At 46.9% G+C, this 23287-nt stretch overlaps 1 protein-coding gene across 2 annotated transcripts in view; it reads left to right on the forward strand.

Annotated features, from left to right (window-relative positions):
• Positions 1-23210, forward strand: part of VASH2 (vasohibin 2) — a 42592-nt gene extending 19382 nt beyond the window's left edge. For both annotated transcript variants that reach the window (XM_039463489.2, XM_074385173.1), the window contains 3 exons: positions 2126-2507; positions 3489-3604; positions 19648-23210. In XM_039463489.2, coding sequence (XP_039319423.1) covers positions 2126-2507; positions 3489-3604; positions 19648-19720 — 571 coding nt within the window. In that variant the 3' untranslated portion in view covers positions 19721-23210. The remainder of the gene's footprint in view (positions 1-2125; positions 2508-3488; positions 3605-19647) is intronic.
• Positions 23211-23287: the final 77 nt, after the last annotated feature.

The following is a 23287-nucleotide window of genomic DNA, read 5'->3' on the forward strand; positions in this document are numbered from 1 at the left end:
GTAAGACAAATGCCAGTATTACCCTGTGAGGCCCCTCCTCTGTCTACCCAGAGATTGCTGGGCTTGCCTTTCTTATAGCACACATCACATTGTGTTTTGGTTTTTATTATGGTAAAATATTTATAACGTAATTTGCCATTTTAACCATTTTTAAATGCACAGTTCAGTGACATTAAGTACATTCATAATGCTCTGCAAAATGACCATCATTCCGGTCAGGCAGGGCAGCTCATGCCTGTAATCCGAACAGTTTGGGAGGCTGAGGAGGGCAGATCACCTGAGGTCAGGAGTTCAAGACCAGCCTGGCCAACATTGTGAAACCCCATCTCTACTAAAAATACAAAAAGTAGCCAGGTGTGGTGTTGGGCACCTGTAGTCCCAGCTACTCAGGAAGCTGAGGCAGGAGAATCGCTTGAACTCGAGAGGCAGAGGCTGCAGTGAGCCGAGATCACGCCACTGCACTCTAGCCTGGGCAACAGCGTCTGTCTCAAAAAAAAAAAAAAAGACCACCATTCATCCCCAGAAATGAAACCCCATACCCATTAAACGGTACTCCCCATTTCCTCCCTCCAGCCCCTGCCCACCACCCTTCTACTTTCTGTCTCCATGCACTTGCTACTCTAGGTACTGATGAGTAGAGTACAATATTTGTCCTTTTGTATTTGGCTGATTTCACTCAGCATATCTTCAAGGCTCATCCTGCACGTTGCAGAATTTCCTTCCCTTATGAGGCTGATTCAATTCTATTGCATGTATACACCTCATTTTCCTCATCCATTTATCCATCGATGGATATTTGGGTTGTTTCCACCTTTTGGCTATTGCTAATAATGCTGCTGAGAGCATGGATGTACAAATATCTGTTGGAGTCACTGCTTTCAATTCTTCTGAGTATGCACCCAGAAGTGGAACTGCTGGGCCCTAGGGTAATCCTGCTGAGTCATTTGAGGAATTGCCATGCTGATTTCATTGTGTGCATTGAGCCTGTCTCCCACCAGACCGCTGGAGAACGGCTGTGTTCCTGGCAGGCTGTCTGGCACAGCAGACACTCAGGATAAGTGTTTGTTACACTGACTTAAGCAGTTAAGGAATGCCCTTGTTCCAGCCCCAGAGAACTTGCCCCAGAAAGCAGCTAGGAATTTACGTAAGAGGACTCAGAAGGATGTGATTTCACTCCCTAACTGCCAGTTGATATCACATGATAAAGTGAAGAGAAAGCAGGTACAAACATTTTTAGAGAGTGGAGCCATCCGTGATTAAGCCGAGGGCAGAGGACAAGGCTGTCGTCATGGCCATGGATGGGTTGTGTCAGCGTCCTCTTCAGGACACCTCGATTAGCTCTGCACCGAGTGCTGGCACTTGTAGGTGTAAGGCAGTGGGCATCCATCTGTAAGCTTTCAACAAAGCTGTCTGTGTACCAGGTCTGTGCTGTATCCAGGGAATGCCAGGATGTGAGACCCGACCCCTGCCCTCACAAGATACATTTACAATACAGGATGGGCAGGCACCAAATGCGGTGTGGGGGTGTTCTTGTGTGTTTTGGAAAGATGAGCCCAGGTTTGGCACTGCTGCTCCCGCTTCCCTGGAAGAGCTCAGGTTGCACTTCCCTGCCTGCATCCACACTTCCCTGCCACCACTCTTTGCATTCCCAGTTGCTCCAGGTCCCAAGACTTTTACCGATTGACTTGGCAGGGGTGGGAGGGGCGAAGCGAGAATAAGCTAGGAAGAGGAAGGTCAGGGAGGCATGACACGCGACACCCAGGAAGGGGAAAGGGACAGTTGTCAGGCTGTTCCAGGCCGGAGTGCGGCCTGTGTGAGCCCCAGGAGCGGAGGACAAAGTGCCTTGTTATTGTTTTGTTTTGCATGTTTGTTAATTACTGAAGAAAATGACAAGTTTTTCTTTTTGTCTCTTATTAACTTGGTTTGAGTATACAGCATACAGTAGATAGTCAAAGATATCAAGGGACTCCTTTATGAAAAGATTAGTCTGGAAAAGTTAGATGTGAGCCTGCTCAGAGGCAGGGACATGGACTCACTGACCCCTATGAGACACTTTCCCTTCCTGTGTGTCCAGGCTCTGAATTTTTAAGGCCTCCTTTCTCTTCCTTGACTCAGATTGCCTAAGCTACTTAACCAATGGACAGCCTTCCATCGAGAGGTTCCCCATCAGCTTTAAAACCTACTTCTCAGGAAACTACTTTCATCATGTTGTGCTGGGGATTTACTGCAATGGCCGCTATGGCTCACTGGGCATGAGCCGAAGGGCTGAGCTGATGGACAAGCCACTGACCTTTCGGACTCTGAGTGACCTCATCTTTGACTTTGAGGACTCCTACAAGAAATACCTGCACACAGTCAAGAAGGTCAAGATTGGGCTGTATGTCCCCCATGAGCCTCATAGCTTCCAGCCCATTGAGTGGAAGCAGCTGGTCCTCAACGTCTCAAAGATGCTGAGGGCTGACATAAGGAAGGAGCTGGAGAAATACGCCAGAGACATGAGAATGAAGGTGGGTGCTGGGAAGGCAAGCAAGCCAGGCAGGAGAGCTCTGTTCCCATTCCTTTCTGTCTGTCTCTTGCTCCAGACCTCATTTTTCTAGGATGGTCAGAAATGCCTAGAGGTTAAAGTTTCTCTTTGCACCTACTACTGCAAACAAACAAACAAATAAAATCAATTTAGATGTGACAGTTAAAACAATGCCTTGTCCTGCAATTCCTTCTGTGAAATCAGATCTAAAGTGTCAGTCATTTTCTATTGAAGCTCTAGTTTGCTCTGTTTTGTCTGTATAATAGTAACCAATTGTTCCAGTTTGCCTGGAACTGCAGGCTCCCAAGGATGTGAGATTTTCAGTATTAAAACCTGGAAAACCTCATATGCTGGCTTATACAGACTATACTCATAGGTCCTCCTTCCCTCTCCCAGTTTTGCCTACAAAGTGATGTGATTCCCACTTGTCCATGTCCCTCTAGGGCTTGTGCAGTTGCTACGAGAAAAGGATTATGCTGACTTCAGGCCCGGCTGGGTTTAGCACTGTGGATTTGTCATCTTCACTCTGCAGGACCTGGAGTGGAAATTCCTGATCAGTTAAAACCACTGTTAGATGTGGGATAGGCGCATCAGAAGAACAAGCTGGTTTCTGGGGCAATGTAGGCGGGACTTTGTTTTCGTCAGGAGAGGAATTGCCAAGCAAACAAACACAGCCCCAGGGGCTGAGACACTGGGCTCTGTTCCTTTCTCCACACCACACAGCGGGCACAATGTCACCAACTGTATATCCGTCTTGGAAGTGGTGCCCTTGCTCCTTGACAGCACAGGCTGAGAGAGGAATGTGTGTGTCTCCAGCCTCTTTGTTTTAGAAGTCTTCCTGCTCAATGCCTTCTAAACCATGGCATCATGATCAAGCTGGGGGCTGGGATGTGGTACTGGAAGAAGACGTGAGGGTAGAGATCCTTTAGGAACCAGGGTGATTAACTCCTCGCATCTCCTTCAGATCCTGAAACCTGCAAGTGCCCACTCTCCGACCCAAGTGAGAACCCGGGGAAAATCCCTGTCCCCCAGAAGGAGACAGGCAAGCCCCCCGAGAAGGCTCGGCAGGCGAGACAAGTCGTGAGTAATATTTCCTCTTCCCCAACTCAAAGCCCAACACATACATTCAAGGGATTATCCTGGATCATGGAGACAAAGCTGCGTCTTGGGCCTGGCATTTGACCAAGGGTTTGTTATCTTGTACTAAGTTCTGTAGCTGGTCGGTGAGAACTGGGGCTGGAACCCGGGTTCCTTGATTCTGGAAGGTGACAGGGCAGAGTGGGGGGAAGGTTCTGTTTTCAGAACCCTCAGTCTCCAAGAGGACTGCCCCTCATTCCGGGGACATCTGTGGTAAAGGATCCACTATGCACATCGCCCCCATTACCACTCTCTGCTGACTGTCGGTTGCACACACAAATGGAGGGATAAGCGCCAGGCAGAATGAGATGAAGAATAGCCTGAAATGCAGCATGGAGGGAGCCGTGGACTTAGAGCTAGGAAACCTGGGCTGGAACCGGCTGTACGCTTACGAGCTGTGCGACGTTGCGCATGTCTTTGTTATCTTTCTGGACATGAGTTTTCTCACCCATAGAACAGGATTGTTAGAATTTATGAACTTTTCTACAATTCCGTAGTCCTCCGTACCAGCAGAAAGTGTGATTGCCATCAGTGGACGGTGGCGTCAGAGACACCCACTGACTCATCTTCTTCCTTACCTAACTCTACCCTCTCTGTTTCAGCCCTGAGGCCAATGATTCCACATCTACTTCTCAGGTCAAAATAACCCACTTAAGATTGGAGATCTGGGGATGCCCAAATTCACCAGTGATAACTGCTGGCAAATATTTGAGCTATAGCCATCCTGGAAAAAAAAAATACTGCTTTTCTTAATAGCAGCATGCTATGTCACCCAGCCTCTTGCCATGCTGGGGCCATGTGGCTCAGTGCATAGGGGGCTTGGTAGAATCCCAACTCTGCCACATGTTAGCTGTGCTGCTGGGCACATCCTTCCTCCCTGGGGAGGATTGGTTTCCTCATTCATAAAAAAATCGCAAAATGCTTTCCTCACCTGTCTGACAGGGTGATTTGTAAAGATGCAAATCAATGACGTAATGAGGGTGATGTGTCAACAGTGAATTTCATACAAGCACAGTACGATCGTCACAGCAATCCTGTGCAGTAAGCAGAGTACATTTACAAGTTTTGTTTTCAGATGAAGAAACCAGGACACAAAAAGAGTTTTTTGTCTTGTACTAAGTGCTGTAGCTGGTCATTGAGAACTGGGGCTTCCCCTGATCCTGGGAGGGGGCAGGGCAGAGTGGCAGGAGCGTTCTGGTTTCAGAAGAACAGGACAGCACTAAGTATTTTCACTTCCAAGGAAGGTTCTTTACTTGCCCCATTCCATGTTCTAGAACCAGTCCGGGGTTCAGCAGGTGCTGCCATGAGGGCCTTGGCTACAAGGGTTGTGGTCCTGGGTTGGAAGGTGGGGGGTGAAGAAGTGAGAGGTCGGGTGCTCCCAGTAGCGAGAGAGGCTGAAGATGAGAATGAGGTCAGCACACGTTTGTCCTTGTAGGGAGCAGGATGGCTTCCAACTTTTCACACATGTCCTCCTGACCCCAATCCTCCCTCGATGCTGGCCACTGCCCTTGACCCTTACCTTAGCCCCTACCCTATCTCTCTCTCTTTCTCTCTTTGATTCAAACATCCATTAATTGCTGTCACTGCACAAAGTAGCCATTTTGTCTCAGGATTATAAACATAGAAACCCTTCCCGGAGGGTCATTTAGCATAGAGTTAGTGACTCTCTATGATTCTGATTTTGTCTGATTTATTATCCTTTTTGTCCAAGGACAGCTGAGTCATTCCCTGAGGAGCTCCCAATCTTCAGTAAATGTCAGACAGTCTATAAAAGCCTGCCTTTCCCATTAGACTCTAGAATCCAGAGCACAGGAAGGCCAGAACATTCCACCTGGCAATGGATTCCTGCACAGAATGGCAGCCATTGATTTTGAAGACTAGTCCTAGTGATCCCTTTTACTTGAATCCACAGGGACTTTGAATTCACGGGACATGTTGAGTTTTCAACCAGAAATGTGACCGTAATTGCAAGGGGATGGTAAAGATCTGAGAAACCATGGTAATGGGATGATGTCAGGAGTCAGAATGTGGTGGCCGTTGTTTGAGAAACGTGGAGGAGGAAGGAGAGTTTGATTTGGATGATGGAATGTGAGCTACTGAAAATGTAGACCTGGAGTTTGAGGAAGCTGAGGGATAAAGGTCCTATTGGCACCATCTACCTAGAATTGCCAGTTGAAATGACAGCCAGATAAGTCTGTGAGCAAAGACAGAAGAGAAAAAGAAATGGCCGGGCGTGGTAGCTCATGCCTGTAATCCCAACACTTTGGGAGGCCGAGGAGAGAGGATTGCTTAAGCCCAGGTGTTCGAGACCAGCCTAGGCAACATAGGGAGACTGTCTTTACAGCAACAACAAAAAAAATGAGCCAGGCATGGTGGTGGTGCATGCCTGTAGTCCCAGCTTCTTGGGAGGCTGAGATGGGAGGATCACTTGAGCCTGGCAAGTTGAGACTTGATAGTGCCACTGTGCTCCAGTCTGGGCGACCGAGTGAGGCCCTGCCAAAAAAAAAGTGATGGCAAGTCCCTGAGGAAGCCCAAGAAAAAGAGTCAGAACAGAAGATGGGGAAGGAAGTCAGAGAGGGAGAGGACGGGCCAGGACCCTGAGTGCCCCTGCACCTGCAGAGGACGGTCGGGGCACCTCAGCCGTGATGCAAAGCCACCTTCTAGTGTTGGGGCACCACTTGCCCCCTGCCCTCCTGCCCATCTGGCACACCAGAGCGGGCCTGAGAATGGGGAGAAAGACCAGGGAAAGGGAGTGGTGGCTGGAGGTCAGGAAGGAAGACCGGCAGGAAGAGAGCGATTCTCCTCTGTTACCTTCTGCCCCACATGCCCCAAAGTCGATCCCAGCTCCACTGGGGGAAGCCCAGGAGCACAGTGGTGATGGCCCATGGTTCAGCAGTGAAAACATAAGCTTTTCAAAAATGATGAGAAGTGGCTGCAGCAAGGTGAGGAGGGGTGGGTTTCAAGGGGGAGGAGAGTCTCTTGCACTATCACCCAGGCTAGAGTGCAATGGCACGATCTCGGCTCACTGCAACCTCTGCCTCCCGGGTTCAGGTGACTCTTCTGCCTCAGCTCTCCGAGTAGCTGGGATTACAGGTGCATGCCACCATGCCTGTGCCCAGCTAATTTTTTTGTATTTTTAGTAGAGACGGAGTTTCACCATGTTGGGCAGGCTGGTCTTGAACTCCTGACCTCATGATCTGCCTGCCTCAGCCTTCTGAAGTGCTGGGATTACAGGCATGAACCGCCGCACCCGGCCTACAGCAAATCTGATTTCTGACTCCAGCTCTGCCATGAACCAGCCTATGGCTTTGGGCAAGCTGCTTCTCTGTGCCTCAACTGCGTAAGGGGACAGGAGACTTAGAGCAGATTAATCTAGTAGTTTGTAAACTGTATAGAGTCCCCTGCAGCTTTTATCTTTCTAGAATCGGAAAATACCAGAGCGTCTTTGGACACAAAGAGAAAATAACCAGGAGAAAGAAATGAATGTTCAAGAACAAAGGGATTAATGGAGCATGGTTTATGAGCAGCTGGGGTCAGATAGGATGGAAGGCTGCAGAGAGGGCTTAGAAGGTGGTGGGTGGGGGAGACGGTAGGAGCAAAGGAAGGGTGACATTAGGTAGAGCTTGACATACATGAGGAGGGAGAAATTGGACTGTACCTTAAGTGGCCTTTATCTTGCCAGTGAAGAAAGGGCTCAGCTGAGGACAGATGGGTCCCCCGGTCCTGTTCTCAACTCTGAGAGCACCAGCGACACCTGGAGGGTCTGCTGAAACAGATTGCTGGGCCCCTTTACCAGAGCTTCTGATTCAGCAGATGTGGGATGGAGCCTGAGAACCTGCCTTTCTAATGACGCTGATCCTGCTGGTCCGGGGACCACACTTTGACATCTACCGTTTGCTTCAGTGGCAGGCCTCCATCTGGGTTTGATGAATCAGAATGGGGAATCTGAGTTGGCAGTTGACCCTAAAAAATAACAGTCCCTACCTGAAGGTACAGGGTCTGCTGAGAAGGTCAGATAAAACTATTGGGTGTGATTTAGGGGCTCAGCCTTGTTCAGTGTTGCCTGGACCTCTGGATAATGAGGTTATGAAGGTGAAGTTAGGGGGTCTGACTCTGGGCTGGCTCCCATGTTTGGGCCCCAGTAAAGTCATTCTGGGAGGGGCCCAACTGGTCACTCTCCTGGGGGCCAGACAGGGCCTCCAGTTTTTCATCCCCTGGGCCATGCCCACTCTAATCTCTAACTACTTTGTCATGCAGCCAAGGCAGGTGACCACCCCTGCGCCTGCAGGGGACAGCTATTACACCATGTCAGTTGTGAGTGCAAAGCTGTCCTGCTTGCCTCCTACCCCAATGGCACATCAGAGTGGGCCTGAGAATGGGGCGAAAGACCAGGGGAAGAGAGAGGTCGGTCACTCAAGGTCAGGAATGAAGACCTACAGGAAGAGGGGAATTCTCTTCCATCACTCTCCTCCCTCCATTCCCAAAGTCGATCCCAGCCCCAGTGGGGAAACTCCCAGGAGCACAGAGCTCATGGTTCAGTGAAATCAGAAACTTTTCAAAAAAGGTGAAGCGTGACTGCAGCCTGCCTCCGAATCCCCTGACCCACGCCTCTGCCCTGCAGCCCTTCCTCCCAGGTAGACGTTGATTCCCAAAAGTCCTCCTTCCTAAACCGCTCCCAGTAAGTCAGAGTCTTTGGGGTTTTTTCCCTACAGCTAGGGCCGATGGCCCTGGAGCAGGCTGACCATCCACAGAGCCCAGTGGGCTCGCAGGTGCCCATGGACAGTTTAGTACGAGCATATCCAGGAAGGCCATGGTTATTCTTGGTGGCAGAAACCCTTGTCACTTCTCTTTTTCCAGTGCTTGGAGGTTGGGAGGGAACTCTAGAGGGCAGATATCTCAGCTGAAGTGTCCATTGGATTGAGGTGTTCAAGAAGGGAAGAATTCTCTCCCTAATACCTCCGAAACCTTGTCTTCTGAGTTGCAGGGCTGGGGAAGGGATCTACCGTGTAGAAGGAGGGGAAGAGAGGTGCGGAACATGAGAATAAAAAGGGCTGTGGGAGGTAGAGGCCGCAAGAACTGGAGCACGAGCCTCAGCTTCCCTCTCCAGATTTCAGCTCCCTCCATTCTGACACACCGGGACCCAGGACAGCTGGGTTCCTGGAGGTATGTTTAGAGAGAAGCAGCTCCTCAGCTTCCACCTAGCCTTCGCCAAGCAGGCTTTTCTCCAACTAATCTTGCTTTTGGCAAGGAAACGAGAAAGTGACAAATAGGGTCTTGACCCAGTCACTCCACAAACTCCGGGAATCCTACTGTGAGATGGCCAGGACTGGGGTTTGGTGACTGTCGCTGTGCTATTCTATCAGCATTACATAAGGCCATCGCGTCATTTCTAAATGTGTTGGGTGTCATAAGGAAGCTTGGGAGAGACCCAAAGGGTGGAAAATTACCATAACAGGCGAGAGGCCCATCAGCTGTGGGGTCCCAGCCCGTCTGCCGTCATATCCCCATCCACCTCCTCCCTCCAGCTGGAGCGACTTCCAGCTTTGAACTCCTCTCCATTTTTGCACTTGTCTAAATAATCCCTTTCAAAAGGAGGATCAGTGTCACTGGGTTGACAAGAATCAGGTGAGTGGGAGGGCAGGTGAAGATGATTGTGTAGCATCCGCTGAGACCAAGTTTCAAGAGGGAAACCAGGACTCCCGCACCCTCCTACTCACGGGTCCTTTCTCATACTCTGCTCCCCTGGGAGTGTTGAAAGCACCTACTACACTGAATTGTCAAGTTTTTTCCTTTGGGGTTTTTTTTATTTTTTGAGGTGGAGTCTCACACTATCTCCTGGGCTGGAGTGCAATGGCACAATCTGGGCTCACTGCAACCTCTGCCTCCCAGTTTCAAGCGATTCTTCTGCCTCAGTCTCCTGAGGAGCTGGGACTACAGGCATGTGCCACCACGCCCAGCTAATTTGTGTGTGTGTATTTTTAGTAGAGACGGGTTTTCACCGTGTTAGCCAGCATGGTCTCAATCTCCTGACCCCGTGATCTACCCGCCTTAGCCTCCCAAAGTGCTGGGATTACAGGTGTGAGCCACCACACCCGGCCAGCCTGTGGTTCTTAAAGAGAAAGGGAGAGGGAGGTTGAGATTCATGTTTCAAAGGTCATCTGTGAACTTAAACCAACTCCTTCCCAGCCCTGGGCCTCAAAACCCTTGCAGCTCTTCACTGAGGGTGTCCCAGGGGTTCTCAACTGGGTCAGCTCTGGGAGAGGAGGTTACAAATGTGGTGGGAGGTGGAGGTTTTTGCTTTTCACATCTTGGTAAGTGAGGAGGCTCCCTGTTAGGGCCAGGGGCCTGAGATGGCAAATGCCCTCCAAAGCCCAGGACTACCCTGTCCAGTAAAGAACTGTCCCATCTCAAATGCCAGCCGCACCCTCACTGGGAAGCAGCAGCGCCCTCTGAGGTCCTTTCCATTTCGGACAGTTCGTGACTCGGCTAGCTGCCTGTGACGTGGGCCTGGGCGAATTGGAGTGAGCAGATAGTGATTTCCTGCTTTTGCCGCCAGAGTGACCACGTGGAACGTTCTTCTCAATTGGGGCCAGTGTTCCTGGGGACCCATGAGAACCTCTTTCTCTCCCCTGTGTGGCTGCTTTTTCCCACTGTCCATCCTGTTCTCTTTGCTGGTCATCTTTCTTTGCCTCCCCTTTTCTTCCTCTTTGATTTCCCTTCATCATCGATCTCCGTGGCTGTTCATGGCTCCAGCGGGCTCTGCCTGCCCTGCTGGACACCCGGAGGGTCCCAGAGGTTAGTAAGCCCTGAAAGCCCATCTCCTTGTGCTGCAGGGCCTCGAGCTGGACAAGGGAATTCCTGCTCCCTTCTGTCAGGAAGGATTACGTACGACCAGACCTCTGGTTGAGTGAGGGCAGAGATTGTTTAGTGAAGTCATAGAGAGTAAAGTTGATTCCATGGTCTAATCACATTGACTGGTGCCCAACAGGTAACTCTCCTTAGATCCCAAATGAGAAATAGCCCCAGTGTGAAAAGATTTCCTTAGGGTGGAAAGCAGAGAGAAACAAAGAAAAGAATAGTAGGAAGGCTACGGAGGGAAAAGGGAGGCCTCCAAGATATGAGGGGCAGTTTCTACTACAGTGACTGCTGGTCAGTTCCCCCAGGGGAATTCCTTTGGCCCAGAGTTCCCAGGGATGTTTGGAGAAACCAGGATGGAATGATGGGCCTCATCAGAAAAGACCATCTCAGGCAGAGGGAGCCAGGAGCCTCTGCGAGCTCCCCGGGTCACACAGGGGCAGACAGGGGCAGGCAGGGTGAGGTTTCCTAGAGCTGAGGGGTTCTTGTCCCAGAAAGGAGAAGTGACATCAGAGCCTGGAAACTGTGCCCTGGAATCTCCAACAGTTGGCCTATGGCCAGAGCCTCCTGCCTGCGGAAGGCTCAAAGGGATGGGCACCGGCTGAAAAATCTCTTCTGGGCTGAATCCGTCTTGGCTGAGGCCTCTGTTTACACAGCAACGTCAGCTGTCTGCCCTGTCAGCTGCCAGCAGCGGCGCCTTCTGCCTTCTGTCCAGGGAGGAAGGAATGTGAGGGAGGAGTCGGACTGGCGGGGACTGAGGGTGACAGGTGTGAATGAACCTGCTCCCATCCCTGTGTTCATCCAGCTGAGGCCATGCTCTGCCTCTGCAGCCTACCCAGACAGGCCAGCAATCCTAATGGCGGGCCGGATTCCTCCCAGACTCCACAAGAAAGGGGGACCTGGGGTTTTTGCTTAAACTTGTAAATGCTGGACCGAGAGCACCCCTGGCTTAATCTCTTAACATCCGGGATTAAAAGGCTAACGTCACAGTGGCACCTTTCCTGCACATCCCTTCCTAGACTCCCGAGCCCGCAGGCTGTCCTGCCAAGCTGGCCTTTGTGTTTGTGTGCGAGCGTGAGCGCGTGCCAGCACGTGGGCCAGACATGGTCCTCGGTCACTCGGACAGAAGTGCAGAGAGAGTGGGCGGTTCAGGGAGCCCGGCGAACTTCTCTTCCACTTCCTATTCCTTTTTTTTTGAGACGGAGTTTTGCTCTTGTTGCCCAGGCTGAAGTGCAATGGTGCGATCTCCGCTCACCGCAACCTCCGCCACCCGGGTTCAAGCAATTCTCCTGCCTCAGCCTCCGGAGTAGCTGGGATTACAGGCACGCGCCACCACGACCAGCTAATTTTGTATTTTTAGTAGAGACGGGGTTTCTCTCTGTTGGTCAGGCTGGTCTCAAACTCCTAACCTCAGGTGATCTGCCCACCTCGGTCTCCCAAAGTGCTGGGATTACAGGTGTGAGCCACCGCGCCTGGCCTTCTATTTCTTTTCTTAAACTTCATTTCTCCCAGATACACTCCTCTGCATGTTCAGCCTTAGAAGGTGGTGATGTCTCCACTCCATCACTTTCTGTCCTGAGGCTTCTGAGGCTTCTTGTGGCTACACAGATGGCAGCATTTGGTCAGGGCCGAGCTCTTCCTCTGCACTCAGGACTGCCTCAGTATGAAGGACTTGGTGTGCAGCTGTCAAAGTTGAGGTAGCGATGGCGGAGAGTAGTAGGATTTTTCACAGAATAACTTCTCTAAGGAACCACCATCCTGCTGTCCCCAGCCTGCCTCCTGCTTTGAGCAGCCTCTGTCCAGCTGGCTCCTGGAATGCAGACCTGTCATTGGGGTCAAGCTTTCACCCTAGTTCACTCTGAGTCCGTTGACGTCACAACAGGTGAGGCTGGGACTATCCATGCAGGTGGATATCCTTCCTCCTTCAAAGTGAGTCAAAGAAAAGTTTTCTGCTCTTTTTCCCCTAAAATAAAATGTTGCCTGAGAACCTTGAAAAAGGATAATTCTTGCATTTCTTTGCCTTGTTTGGAGGAGGACGGGGGAGAGGGGTTGGAGAAATATATTGTTCCGTCTAAAATAATAACCCTGGATCCGATGAGAGGTTCTGGGCAAGTGCAGACCCGGCTGAATCATCATCCTAGTGCTCGTGTTTCTTAAAAATAACCCCCCCTTGGAATATTCTAATTATAGCTGGGAGAGCACTTGGAACAGGCCTCTACACACAATAGCTCACCCAGCTCTGGCCCTGAGATGAGCTGGCAAGGACTGAACAGCATTTCTGGCTGGGCCCCACAGGCAGGTGGCACGCTGTGATAACCTACTTCTGCCCTATGCCAGGCAAGGAAATTGCAGCCACTGCTGCTGGCAAAGAAAAGGGTTTCATCTGCTGGGTAGTTCACCAGGAATCTCAGTTCAGCTCCTTTTCTCCCAGTATTAGCCCTTTTCATCTCCCGGGTTCTGGGTACCTAGTGGGAGGTGGCAGGTGTGGGGATACTGAAGGAGATGACCCAGTCCCTTTCCTTTGGAAGCACTCAAGCTGTTGATGCATTCAGCTTCATGAGTAGGCAGGTTCCCTACATAGCTTTCAGGGGCAAAGCAAACTTGCTCCAATACAGAACATAAATGTTCTTCCTGCTTGTTAATTCTGAAAATGTTGTCATGGTAACTTGAATCCCTGGCTTAGGACTTTGTCTCTAGAATAAAATATCCCATGATAAAAGTGACAGATGATTCCCTAACAGCCATTTACATGTTAGTGAGAATTTGATTGATAGGTACCTATTCCACGGTGGGATCCATATATGAATTTCCAGGTTCCCTGCTTTCATATTGTTCGCCATCTCTGAAGGAGGTGCAAGGCTTGTGAATTGGCAGGATTCTTGAACAGATGTTGTCTTAGTCCATTTTGTGTTGCCGTAACAGAATATCTGACACTGGGTACTTTATAGTGAACAGAAATGTACTGGCCCACAGTTCTGGAGGCTGAGGAACCCAAGATCAAGTGACTGACATGCGCTGAGAGCCTTCTTGTTGCACCGTCCCGTGACAGAAGGGCAAAGAGAGGGAGAGAGAGTCAACGAAAGAGAGCAAGCACGAGTGTGCTAAGGGCCAAACTCATCCCTTTATAGGAAACCCACCCCTGAGAAAACACACTAATCTATTCATGAGGGTGGTGCCAGGATTCACACACCTCTCATTAAGCCCTGCCTCCCAACCCCACTGCATCAAGTTTCCAAACCCATGAACTTTGGGGGGACACATTTAAGCCATAGAAAATGTACCAAAGAAAGTGCCAGAGCACACAGAGCAAGTAGTGGATGGTGACGGAGGGGGTCAGAAAATACTTCCTGGGAAAAGTGACGTTGGGTTGGCCCTCCAAGGATGAAGAGATGTTGGGGAGGGCATGACAGGAGACGGCATGAGCCAAGGTGCAGAGGCAGGAGTGGCCATGGTTTCCTTTTCAGATGCTTGGAAAGATGCTTTGAGGTGGCAGACGAAGGGGGAAGTTGGCATTGTGGTTAAGGGTGTGGGCTGTAGATTCTGGGAAACAGCTCTGGCTCCAACACTTGCTAACTGTGTGACTTTTGCTTTGAGCATGTTCCCTACCTTTCAGTACCTCCGTTTTCTTTTCTGTGACATACCCAATACCAGTATCAACCCCATGGGTTATGTTGAGGGTTAATTAGTCAATGGAAAACTCTTAGAACAATGCCGAGCACATCTTTAATTGCCTAATATATAAAAGCTATTTATAATGGTGATTTCCTGGTGCCTGGAAGGCATGGGAAAACTGATGGAAGTGCAGGGAAAAGACTGATAAAAGGAGTCCAAAGGTTCCCACATTAAATTTCACCTATTTTCAAATGTGCCAATAGCAGAACACAGGTAACAGTAAAGAGTGACATTTAGGAAACACACGAACTACAAAAAATGTCTGGGCTGAGGGGCTCCAAAGTAAGGAATTAAGGCGAATGGCCAAAAAGTGGCTTCTCTCAGGAAGTGTCAGGCCTGTGGCTAGTCAGCTACAGCGATCCCAGTGAGCCTACATGACGGGGATGAGTGAGTGGGCTTTGTTTTCTCCCTGAGCCTACCCAGTAGGTTGTCCTGGCCACTGACTTTCCAGGAGAGGCTGTCAGGCGTAGGACTGAGGGAGACAAAACAGGTCAGTCCAGATCTAGTCCAACATCTTGAAAAGACTATGAAGTTAGTGTCTTATTTTCTTTTTCTTTCTTTCTTTTTTTTTTTTTTTTTTTTTTTGAGATGGAGTCTTGCTCCATCACCAGGCTGGAGTGCAGAAGTGTGGTCTCGACTCACTGCAACCTCCACCTCCTGGGTTCAAGCAATTCTCCTGTCTCAGCCTCCTGAGCAGCTGGGACTACAGGCACTTGCCACCACATCCAGCTAATTTTCGTATTTTTAGTGGAGATGGGGTTTCACCGTGTTGACCAGGATGGTCTCGATCTCTTGACCATGTGATCTGCCTGCCTTGGCCTCCCAAAGTGCTGGGATTACAGGTGTGAGCCACCGCGCCCGGCCATGTCTTATTTTCCTACATGAAGGGCAGCATATTTAGAGTCTCAGAAGGAGAGGTGTGACTTGGTGTTGAGGGAGACGCCGGGCCAGGAAGGGAGCTAGTGTAAGAAAGCTTCGGAAACTGGGATGAGCTAACTGGTAGGTCCTACAGGGACCATCGAACAAGTCTCTTGTTAAGCACATGCACTGCTTAATTTTCAGACAACAGGAGATCTAAAGAGCTACCGTGCCTTAGGTCCCACATAGTTTGCAGGGTTACAGGGAAGAAGATTGACTCTTAGACGTGAGTATGACTCCTGACTTCATTTGGAGTGTGGCTATTCCTCCCGAGTGAGAACTTGCTAGGGACATACTCTCCATACTCCACACAGTAACCTTCCTTAGGTTGGCTTAGCACCCACTGTTAGTGGATCAGGTTTGGCTAAGGTTAGGTGTAAGTTGTAGCTTAAAAATAATTCACTTTTTTCTCCTTTTTTTGAAATAGGTCTTGCTTTGTTGCCCAGGCTGGAGTGCAGTAGTGGGATCTCAGCTCACTGCAACCTCCACCTCCTGGGTTCAAGAGATCCTACCATCTCAGCCTTCCAGGTAGCTGGGACTACAGGCACATGCCACCATGTCTGGCTATTTTTTTTTTTTCCATAGAGATGGGGTTTCACCATGTTGCTCAAGCTGGTCTGAAACTCCTGGGCTCAAGTGATCCTCCCTTCTTAGCTTCCCAAAGTGCTGGGACTACAATCATGACCCATTGTGCTTGGCCTTGATTCACTTTTATGTAAAAGCAGCTTAACAGGGTGGAAACGGGCTTCCTGCTCCTCTGCCATCTTAAGAGATCATCATTTTTGTTTGTTTGTTTTTTGAGACAGAATCTCACTCTGTCACCCAGGCCGGAGTGCAGCAGTGAGATCTTGGCTCACTGCAATGTCCGCCTTTCCAGCGATTCTTCTGCCTCAGCCTCCCGAGTAGCTGGGACTACAGGAATGTGCCACCACACCCAGCTATTTTTTGTATTTTTAGTAGAGATGAGGTTTCGCCATGTTGGTCAGGCTAGTCTTGAACTCCTGACCTCAAACAATCTGCCTGCCTCAGCCTCCCAAAGTGCTGGGATTACAAGTGTGAGCCACTGTGCCCAGCCCTACAGACTATCTTGAGGTGCCCACTCCAGCCGTCACTTCCATGTTCCCATCAGCAGGAAGAACAAGGGAAAGAAAAAGATTAAGTGCACATGCCAGTTGTCTTTTGAAGAGGTGTCCTGCTAACTGCCACACCGCACTTCCATTTAAATCTCACTGGCTACAACTTAGTCCCAGGCCATGCCTGGGTACAAGTCGGCTGGAAGATGTACTTTGTATTCAATGCAGCTATGCACCTGGCTAAAAATCAGGGACGGGAGAGGGATGTTTACTAAAGAAGGAATGAGTGGATGTTGAGGGGCAACTAATAGACCCTGCCACACACAGATCGTTAGATACGTCAGTTACGAAAATCATCTAATACAAATGTAGTTTATATTTGGATAAGAAATATATGCCTACCTAGTTACAAAAGCAGAAAGGTAATGTGGAAATCATATTTTACTTGTTCTAAGAAATGACCCGCATTCCCAGGCATCAGAGAGGTATAAAAAATAAAAGAAAAGAAATGACCCGAATTTAATCTTTTTCTAAAGCAAGGAGTGCATATAGGTACTGCAGGCTTACCCTTTTGCCTTTTCCTGCAGGCAAATTGAATTTTCGATTGCTGAATTTTCTAAAAGTGAAGCACACTGTGAAGTGATTTACCTTTCTAACCACATTTGCATCAGGCCGATGCTAATTTATGGAGAGTCTACTTGAGAGAGAAAGTCTCAAATTAGCTATTTGTAAAGATGGCACCACCTCAGGCAAGGAGAGGAAATGGAGGCTTCACTTCAGGCTTTAGGAGAGAACGAGCTGCATACGGACTCTCTAAACCTGACCTGTGTGTAAGAACCCTGGTTCTCTCCAGTTAGTGGGCTGAGGGCTAGGGTAGGAATAGAATTTTAAGTTTGAACCCCCAAGCAACTGTGTGTTCCTTTTGCTATCAACCCAAGAATGATCCTCATAGTGTCCTCTGGGGGCCACTCCTCCAGGCCTGTAGCAGTGGCTTTGTTTAAGGGAACGGCTCATCTCTAGGGCATGCAGAGACTGGAGGACACCATCCCGTGAAGGCTGGAAGCCTTGAGCTCTGAAACAATGAGCCAGAGTCTACACACAGAAGTGCTGGGATTTCTACTGGCAGTTGGCGGTGTTAATTAGCATCATGTGTGTGTGCCAGGTGCCATGGGAAGAGACAAAGAAATAAGAGGGATAATTCCTGACCGATAAAGGAGGGCACATGGTCAAGCTGAGAAATAAGGCCCATGCAACAGACAAGTAAGGTTACAAGTTATTTATGTAGTGCTTAGTCAGGAACAATTTCCTGACCACCTTGAGTAGTTAAGTAGTCAGGTTTCAGAGGGGATGATCAGACTGTTGATGACTGTTCCTCCCCATTTCAGAGAGAGAGAGAGAGAGAGAGAGAGAGAGAAAGGGGTAGTGGAATTGGTGGCAGAAATTAATGCCATCACTGAGCTGTGCTTTAGATACAAGATAGCTATTGATTTCTAGTTCTATCAACATTGAATGAGTTGGACCACTTTTATGCCAGGGCAAAAACATTAGCTGTTAGGAAATCTTTTAAGGGCATAAACTAAGAAATCTTCTGACAATAATATTTTCATTTGGTCTATTTTTGTTTGTTTGTTTGTTTTTGAGATAGTGTTGGTCTGTAGCTCAGGCTGGAGTGCAGTGGCGCAATCTTGGCTCACTGAAACCTCTGCCTGCCAGGTTCAAGCGATTCTCCTGCCTTAGCTGGGACTACAGGCGTGCACCACCACACCCGGCTAATTTTTTGTGTTTTTAGTATAGATGGGTTTTCACCTTGCTGGCCAGGCTGGTCTTGAACCTCTGGCCTCAAGTTTATCCAGCCTCAGCCTCCCAAAGTGCTGGGATTACAAGCATGAGCCACTGCACCCGGCCTGGCCTTTTTTAAATTTAAATTTTAATTTTTTAAGAACAAGGTTCAGCTGGGCGCAGTAGCTCATGCCTGTAATCCCAGCACTTTGGGAGGCTGAGATGGGTGGATCACTTGAGGTCAGGAGTTTGAGACCAGCCTGACCAACATGGTGAAACCTTGAGTCTACTAAAAATACAAAATTAGTTGGGTATGCCTGTAATCCCAGCTACTCGGGAGGCTGAGGCAGGAGAATCACTTGAATCTGGGAGGCAGAGGTTGCAGTGAGCAGAGATTACACCATTGCACTCCAGCCTGGGCAACAAAAGCGAAACTCCATCTCAAAAAAATAAAAACAAGGTTCATATGTAACCTAACATGTCTTTGATTTTCTTGCAAAAATGGATGTGAAACTTTTGAATTGGAGCTCACTAGCCATATTGAACATCCCAAACTTGATTCATGATCTCAGTGCTCTCTTATCAAAGGTGAGAAGAGGCTCATTAAGAAATGGAAAAGTTAGGCCATTTCTTAATGGCCTGTAATCCATGCGGTGGCTCATGCCTGTAATCCCAGCACTTTGGTAGGCTGAGGCAGGCAGACGAGGTCAGGCATTCAAGACCAGCCTGGCCAACATGCTGAAATCTTATCCCTACTAAAAATACAAAAATTAGCCAGGCGTGTTGTCAGGTGCCTGTAATCCAAGCTACTCGGGAGGCTAAGGCAGGATAATTGCTTAAACTCAGGAGGCAGCGGTTGCAGTGAGCTGAGATCATGCCACTGCACTCCAGCCTGGGCGACAGAGTGAGTCTCCAGCTCAAAAAGAAAAGAAAAGAAAAGAAAAGTTGTAAGATAAATTGTGAGATTGTTTAGCATAGTTGTATATTGGAAGTCATTTAGGATGCGTCTTTATTGAAGACAGATGATGTGCTACCGAATGTTTTTATTCCCAGCTTAAGGTACTTTCTCACATGACTTTACATAATTGCTTAGTTGCAGCTTTATGTTGGAAATGACTTTAGCACATTTTTAGGGAAGAGATCATTTGCCACCGAGTGATTTTCCACACTGACATGCTTTTCCAGATGAATACTAAGATTCACCTTGATTTTATACATTCAAGCCTAGAATATTAACCCTCTCCCTGGGAACACAAGTCACCTTTGATTCCTGGGCTTCCTCCAGGGCACAAACACTGGGAAGCCAGTGTTTCAAGGAGAATTTGACTCAGATTATTGGCTCTACTATAGCGTATGCGACTTTTAGACCCTTGCAGGGTTCAAGGGTATGGGGTTTCAAGAGTTACAGTGTGACTAAATTCAGGCTTAAAGCTGCAAAAGCTCATTCAACATCCTGAAAACTTTTCTGAACTTTACACTGAAAGTCTGTTAAAATGTTCCTTAAAACCTTTAAAGGTGGATTTGAGAACAAGAAGTAGAGTTGCGAGGTACGGCCGGGAGGGTGGGGGAATGGGAGGATGAGACCGATATGAGAAGTGTTAGTAAAAAACCAGTAGAGGCCCTTGAAAATGCTCAATTACCTTTCTTTGTCCCATCCCCTCTCCACCATATTTTTGTCTTGACTCTTAGGCCTGCACTGCCTGAAAAGAAGGTGGCTGATCTGAGCACTCTGAACGAAGTGGGCTATCAAATCCGAATTTAGCCAAGCCATACCGGCCAGCAAGAGGGTTTCTGTGGTGCTTTTCTCTGCACTTTACCCAGCATCTTCAGGAGGAACTGCAACTATTTATTAAGAACTTGTGAATTTTATTTTTAAGGATTCACCTGGAAATAGGATCTGAGTGGGTGGTAACAATTAGCTTTAAAAAATTCACTAAGAGGCACCATGAAAAGGCTGAAGTAATAAACCCCACTGGGGTTGGACTATGTCCCTCACTCAAGATCTTAAGGATAACAACCATAACTGTCGTTTTCTATTTTTCCATTTACCTACTTTCTTTTACTTGCTTTGAACATTATGCCTCGCCAATAGTAAATGTTCATGAAATAATCTCTTGAACTTTTGGTATAGTAAGGTAACTCAAACAGTATTACTGTCTTTTTCAGCAATAACAGAAAGCAAAAATGGGTGGGTTTTTTTTAAGCAGTTAATATTACCTCAGCATTTTGACATCAGATATGCAAACTTAACGGTGGTTTTTGTTTTTTTATATTCTATTTGTATTCTTTCCCCAGTATATCCCATGGGGATCTCCACAAGCTTGGAGATTTTTCCTGGTGCACACACATGATGAGATTTAAGGTATTATATGCAAGTGTTTTACTAAAAAGCACTGAAATTCTTCTGGCAATACAAGAACCATTTTCAGGATCTTGGAGTTACTTCCTCCTTAATCTTTTTTAACGCATTCACTGATGTTTTTGTTTTTTCAAAACGAAACAAAAATATCACATTGAGAAGCTAGTCTATGTTCTGTCATTAACATTTAAGCTTTGCAGCACCTAGCAAAAAGCACAAGAGGTCATGCACTATTACACAAATTTCGCAGTACTGGATTACCTCTGACAGTACCACACTCAGGCAAAGAGACCAGGAGTGATCAGCAGGTCTTCAGAACCAAATAACCTTTCTGTTCACATTTCATCTGATTTTTAACTGAGGCAGGCTTTGATTCTCCTGAAGGACACAAAGAATCAAACTAAGGGAGGGCTCAAATGTTGTTAAAGATGTGTTCTGATGTCTTATATTAAGACCAAATGTGACGTGATGTGATGATCTTCCAGTACCTTGCTTTTAGGTACCACTTCATGATATTTTAGGAACAAATATTGGAAAATATAATGAATTAGAAAAGCAGAACTTTTTTTTTTTAATGGAAAAGTCTTCCGGTCTAGTGTTACACCTTATAGTGTGATTCAGTCCCTAGGCACAGAATGAAGGTCTGGCCTGCATATGGTAGTTACAGTGTAACCTCTGAATGCAGACCACACAGGACAGCCCTAATAGCATAGTCTTGTATGGTATAAATAACAAGAGTACAGCTTCAATTTCATTTGCTTTATCTTAGCAACAATGCCAACTCATGAGACCAAATGGCCGACTTAAGTGAAGTCTGGGAGTCAACAAATGTGTTTTCAGTCTCAATGCATCGCCTCTGGCTTTGACTGAAGGTGTTTATAAGAAGGGAGTTAAAAATCTGCTTATTGAGATTCTTTACCAATTCTTTACAAGACTTCTGCGGTGACATGGAAAACAAAAGGACTTTATCCTTCTGCTATGTGCACAAGAGCTTACTTCACCCTAAAAATCAGTATTATTAATGAAAAGTACTGTTTTCTTAAAAAAAAAAGAAGTCTAATGTCCTTCAGATGAACAAGACCAACTATACATCTCCATTTGATTAAAATGCAGCACAGGCCGGGCGCCGTGGCTCACACCTGTAATCCCAGCACTTTAGGAGGCCGAGGTTGACGGATCACGAGGTCAAGAAGTTGAGACCATCCTGGCCATGGTGAAACCCCGTCTCTACTAAAAACACAAAAATTAGCCGGGTGTGGTGGCACACACCTGTGGTCCCAGCTACTCGGGAGGCTGAGGCGGAAGAATCCCTTGAACCCAGGAGGCAGAGGTTGCAGTGAGCCGAGACTGAGCCACTGCACCACTCCAGCCTGGTGACAGAGCAAGACCCCGTCTCAAAAAAAAAAAAAAAAAAAAAAAAAAAGCAGCACAGGGTTAAAAATTCTCAGTTTAATCTCTTCAAGAACAGTATTATTAGAGTTTAAGTCCGTTTATCTTCTCATAGCAAACCCATTTGCGGCCTCTTGGCCAGATATATTCAGATGGTTGAAATAGTGTATCATTTCATTTTATTCTAAAACAATACTGCTTTAGCCATGTACCTTCTGTTTATCAATCTGAAATTTGATTACATCTAATAAGTAGAACTCTTATAACACTGAAACCGTTCTAAAAGTTGGAATTTATTTTTACCAAGTATTAAGTACTGTTACATCTAAAATACAGAACGTCAAACAGTTGCATGGCTTGTTTCCTACAAGGAGGAAAATAACAGGAATATAAACTCTGTAATATGCTGATATAGAAGCCTTAAAATTGCCAACGGGCTTGATGGTTCAATTGGTAAGCTAATTTCTTCCACACACATTCCTTGATTTTCAGACCAATTTTCCCAAAGCAAGGTTTAGTCACAAACATGAAAGTACATTTAAAATGTTCTTAGTTGTCATTCTACTTTTATTGCCTATGGAATGTTAATTTCTAAAAAATATGGGAAAGGCACCAAACCCCTAAATTCTAGTGCAATAATTAAGGCGGAAAAAAACCCAACATGTTTAATGCACCCCATCCCAAAGCTGATTTTAAGACTGGCTAGAATTCAAAATATAAAACTGTGAAGTGATTTGAGATCATTTTAAAAAAGTTATTACTGCAGGTGAAATTTTATGTTTAGGCCATCCTGGGAATACATGCAAAGTTTAAATGAATGACAGAAATATTGATTTTAGACTATACGTTGTGCTGTTTTGAGTACACTTTATTTCAGAAAGTGATATTTAGTATTTTCTATACACTCTGAAATCATGAGCATTTCACTTTTTCTAAGTCAATTATTTCATAAGGATTTTATTAATAGATATTGGTAAATAGAACTTTGGAAATCTTAATTCAGAATTCTTACTATACCTGAGGCTTTTGTAAGCTATAGTTTTATGTACAACCCTGTACAGTTTTTTTGACATACAATTCAGAACTTTGTTTATCTCTTGGACTTTGTTCTGGCCAATACATTTTTTTTAAATCTTTAAAAAGAACTGTGATTGTTTTAGTGGGTATTTTTCTAAGTAAATGAAAACTTGTATAATGGTATTTTAGAAAATGCCAGATAACTGCATGCTTCAAGTTAATGTTTTTCTCATCACTTGTATGTTTCTAACACAGCATGGGACTTGAATAAAACCACCTTGGAAACTTAAGGATTGTTTTGCTTCTAAATATGTAAGATCGTGTGAGTTTTTTGGTCCTCTGATTATATACTTATTCTAGTGAACCTATTTATGATTCTTTCACCCTTCTTTCACAATCTGCAGCCTCTATATTAAAACTCCTCTATTACTCTATTTTGACACATCTTAATTCACTTATCTTTTAGCATCACTAAGTAAAAATGGCTGAAGAGGGCAATGAAACAGTTTAGTACAGGCAACAGGACAGCTTATACAGCTCAGTATACCTACCACAAACCCTTCA

The sequence above is a fragment of the Saimiri boliviensis genome, chromosome 14 (assembly GCF_048565385.1).
Source record: "Saimiri boliviensis isolate mSaiBol1 chromosome 14, mSaiBol1.pri, whole genome shotgun sequence".
Lineage (NCBI taxonomy): Eukaryota > Metazoa > Chordata > Mammalia > Primates > Cebidae > Saimiri > Saimiri boliviensis.